We start from the raw sequence: 4,932 nt of genomic DNA on the forward strand, positions 1-4,932 counted from the left end.
TTTCCCAATGCTTTGGATACTTTCTGTTCTGTACAAAGTAGTGAGTTAAACCGAGAAAGAAATAAAAATCACCAAATGAAACAGCGCCCATTTCTGCTCAAGTTTACCCCGCCCAAGTGCACGGACACACAGAGGCACTTATCGACACTTTCAAACAAGGTACTGGTGAGAACCTCACATATTTACCGGCTATTTAAACACAGTGCAAACCCACGCTGAGATTGTGGTCGCTTCCCCAAAAAACACCAACCGTGTAGGGGGAAAAAAACTGGCACAAAAGAAAACTCGGCACTTTATTTTACAGTACCGCAAGCACTCGGGGTTTAATAATTACACGTGATAATTACAAGTAAACTTCCCCTACGCAATTTCATTATCGGAATTGAAAAGGCTACGCGATGCTAAGACGCAACAAAAAAATTGTAATTACTACACAAGAACTCGTTATGATTACTATAAGCTAAAGCGCCGTTTACTTTCGCACAAACCTTGCAGTTTCCAGATGTTACCTGTAATTACTACATCATTTTTTATTAAATACTAGACTGTGATACTGTAAAATAAAGCGCTACCGATATAGTAGCTTTAATAAAGTAGCTATAACTTTATAAAACTAAGGCAACTTTAGACTTTAACCCCCCCCCCCACCCCACCGTGGATAAACTCCAGGCTTGACCGTAAACGTCCCTGAATCCTGTGTGAACGAAACTCTACAGCTCTGAACTCAGGTAATCAGCTAAACTTCACAAACAAACAACAGAAAACACGGCGATGCGATGTGGGAGAACAAACAGCAAACACAACGAGCAGAAATCTTACAGAACAACCGGAACATTTCCCTCGAACCCTGTGTTCATAATGTGTTATAATGCACGAATGATATGTCGTGATGCCTGGTGTAAGCCTGTTCTGGTGTTCGATACACACCTAATACTTCATAATGTTAGGTTACATAAAGCCTTATAATGTCTGTTCATGATGTAAAGCATTATAACACACGCGCCGGTCCGGTTATAACACGTGACATACGCCTGTTATAGTTATAAATACAGGCATAATACATACATAAACACTCAGAATCTGCTCTTGTGTAACGCAGTGTAAAACAAGCCCACAGGAACAAGCTGGTATTGTTTCAAGATATAATAATGCGTTATAAAGGGTAGACCTGCGTAATACTTCAGGAAACGACTTCATGTCACACGTCAGGGGACATAAGGCTAGATCTGTTCACGCTGAAACGCATTCGAACACGAGCTCCGGCATCGATTCTAGATAAAACGACGCATTATATAGTTCACGCGGAACGTTCTGAAGCCTGACACTATGGTTACGGAGGCATTATACTTCAGGGAATGACTTCATAAGGTCAGGTGACGTAAAACATGATATCTGTTCAAGTTTCTAGATGTAATAATGCATTATAAAGCACAGGTGATAAAATAAACCCGTCAGTCATAGATACATCCATGACACTTTAGGAAGCGACTTCATAAAGTCTGTTCATGTTGTAGTGCGTTATAACACTCTGGTACACTTTCTGAATATAATAATGTACTGTAAAGTATAAAACAATGTGTTATAATGCTTGACATAAGACTGTTCTAGATATAAAAACGTCTAATACTATAGGAAACAACTTCGTAATGTCAGGGGACAATAACACCATCTCTGTTCGCGTTGCAATGCAGTATAACGGATAATGTGTTACACCATGTTATGAAGCCTGACATAAGCCTGTTATAGCAATCAATACACGCACAATGCTTCAGGAAATCAATTCGTTACGTCAGGTGACATAACACAACACACTGTAATATCTGTCGTAACGCGTCATAGAACCAGCTCGGATACAGCTTCTAGATAACGTCATGCATTATAAAGCATAGCTCACGTGTTACGCCTTCATAATGTCAGGTTATAGAACACTACAATCTGTTCATGCTGTAATGCATTATAATACAACCCTTACAGTTTATAGATATAATAACGTGTTCTGCATCGTGACATTACAGCCATATTCTCATGCTTTATAAAGTGTTATGCACGCTAGAAAGCACAAATACCAAAGTCATGCCATGCGTTATACAGTACACATAATACCTTATAACACACTTTACAATGTCGGAACTCTATTGGTGATTACACGTTATTAGAACTTTGCGTTATAAGGTATTATATACGCTATATAACAGATACAGTATGCGTGTTAAAAAGCACTGTCTGTTTAACTTTATTTATTAGGAATAATACAAAATATTGCCAGGCATCATATAGCATTTATAATCCTACATAAAGGCTCATGCTTTATAGCTGATTTTCCAGGGTGTTATGAGGTATTATGAATGCTATACGACGCATCGAACAGCGCACGTCACCATAACTGGTTATGCGCTGCCTCACGTCCGGTACTATAAGGTATTATGGATGCTATATGACAGGTTTATAATGCATTATGAACACAGGACTCACAGGAGAACAAGTTAGCACCTAATTTTAGTATTATTTCCATACGTTTATTTCTGGCCGCACAAACGTCGGCCCAGATTTTAAAAAATAATAATAATAAAAATCAGGAAAACGTGTCACGGTTTATAAAATAAATCCAGCTCGATAAAACGGTAAACAGCGAGCGACCTGAAATGTGTTTACGGGTCAGGTTTAGTGCTTCGTGTACGGAAATACGACAACTTAACACCTAATGACAACAAGGAACAATGCTAACCTGACATGGCTTAGACGAATAAATTTGCATACAATAATAATAATAATAATAATAATAATCTCTCTGGTCGTGTTATTGATCATTTATAAATGAAAAGGTATTGCGTTATAAATAAACAGTTTGAAATACCAGCATCAGTTTAATCCATTTCCCAAAAAAACAAACAAACAAAACAAAAGAGAGAAAAAAAAGGCTCTATAAAACCAGGGGCTGTTTTTGATATAAAAAAATAAGCAGCATGAATATTCATGAGATGCATCTTTGGTATGAATACGATCCAGAAAATGGTGTGTGTGTATAAAAACAAACAAACAAACAAACAAACAAACAAACAAAAAGATGGCAAAATATTTGCAATGAAGCTGATTTTTGGATTTTCTGGAAAGAGTGCGAGTCGTGACATATTTCACTTCCGAGCTCTAGAATAAGTTGTGTGTGTAGTGCGCTAAGGGAAAAGAAAACACATAAATTATTCATTACAGTGTGTGTGTGTGTGTGTGTGTGTGTGTGTGTGTGTGTGTGTTTGTTTAAGACTCACTACCAAGTGAATAATTCCAGGAAAACTTTATGTAAAAGTGTTAACGTTGTGCTGGAGAGTGTGTGTGTGTGTGTGTGTGTGTGTGTGTGTGTGTTAAGGCTCCAGGTCCAAATAAATAACAGCTAAGATAAAGGACAGTAATGTCTCTGGAGGAAATGAGCTGGGAATATTTTTTTCCTGGTAAAAACATACGGTTAAGACCATCCAGTTTGCACGTGTTTTCATCTCTACTCTCAAAAAACATCAATAATCTTTATTCCGAAAAAATCTGTACACGTCTAAAATATATATATATATATATATATATATAAATGTATATAATAGTACCCTTTATCTATAGCTTCATAAAATAATTCTGAAAAATAGAATTAAAAAATTTGGACGTGCAAATTTGGACCGGAATCCTCTCGCCGGCATCACGAACCCGAAGGTGGTTCCCGGAGACGCTCGGGCGTCAGGTTCTCCGGGACGTCAGAACTCGTTTTGTACGTGATGCCCGGAGGACCGCCGCTAGGGGGCGATACGAGCTGCACGCTGTCTGTGTGAGGCGGCAGCGGCGTGGACGTGAGCACGCCAGGCTCAGGCTGATGCTGATCTTTGGTGTACGGTAGTGTGCTGCTCTCGCTCGGTCCGTGTGGAGAGTTCTCGGAGTTCCGCACCACGTGGTTCTCGGTGTTCCTGGAACTCCGAGACGTGTCCTTCATCTCCATGCTCTTGGTCATGCCGGGATCGGCGGCCCTGGGCTTGTGCTTGGCGTGGGCGGGGTACAGGTTTGTGCGAGTGGAGCTGCAGGGCTTGAGGAAAGGTCTGCAGAAAGGGAAGAGCTTGGCCTGGTTCTGGTGCAGCAGGTGTCTGCGCAGCTCGGGTGCGAATCTGTCCAGCTGACGGCCCACCTGCACCGGGCTGGGGAACAAGGAACCCTGACACGCTCGGTAGAAATATCTGGAACACAAACGCAAAAACATCCAGAAGAACGCGATGTCAAACCGAGGCTGGGCGATATGACGATGATCTCGTAACACATGATGTCACAACACAGTTATTACTTCATTATTACTTTTTTCCATTAGTTTATTTTTGTAGATTTTTGCTCCTGGCTCGTGAGCAAACCTACAGATCGTGATGCGTATCCTTTATCGTAGAAACGCCCTTGAAGGATCGTGCGCGGTCAAATCTCAAAGCAGGTCTAACACATTTAATAAATTAAATTAAATAAAAACAACAACAACAACAACAACAATAATATAATGATAACTGAAGAGCTGTACATTAAAGAAAAAGGAAAAAAATTCTTAACAAATTAAGGAAGTATAATAAGAAAGTAGATATAATAACGCATAATAAACTAACCAACAGATTAAACTTAATTAAAGTCAAAACATAGATAGATAGATAAATAAATAATTAGGAAATAAGAATAATTATAGGTCAAATGAAACACTTTGATTTAGTGCTAATTTGCATAAATATGCATAAACCCACTTTTGGGAACTAGCCTTAGAAATTTTGTCTAGAATCTTCTCAAAGCTGGTGTCAAAGGACTCGGGAGAGTTTCTCCCTCAATATCCGTTGAGCTTCATGAACAATGTAGCCACAACCTGCCAATCGATTCTGCTGGGGCGGAGCCTAAGTCATTCAAACGGCTGTCACTCACCGATTGGTCCATCGG

General features: G+C 39.6%; 1 protein-coding gene across 1 annotated transcript in view; it reads right to left on the reverse strand.

The window, feature by feature from the left end:
• Positions 1 to 648: 648 nt before the first annotated feature.
• Positions 649 to 4,932, reverse strand: part of atp10a (ATPase phospholipid transporting 10A) — a 61,946-nt gene continuing 57,662 nt past the window's right edge. Inside the window, exon 21 of the mRNA XM_053635973.1 lies at positions 649 to 4,205. Within this exon, the coding sequence (XP_053491948.1) occupies positions 3,680 to 4,205 (526 nt within the window). The 3' untranslated portion in view covers positions 649 to 3,679. The remainder of the gene's footprint in view (positions 4,206 to 4,932) is intronic.

The sequence above is a fragment of the Ictalurus furcatus genome, chromosome 11 (assembly GCF_023375685.1).
Source record: "Ictalurus furcatus strain D&B chromosome 11, Billie_1.0, whole genome shotgun sequence".
Taxonomy (NCBI): Eukaryota; Metazoa; Chordata; class Actinopteri; order Siluriformes; family Ictaluridae; genus Ictalurus; species Ictalurus furcatus.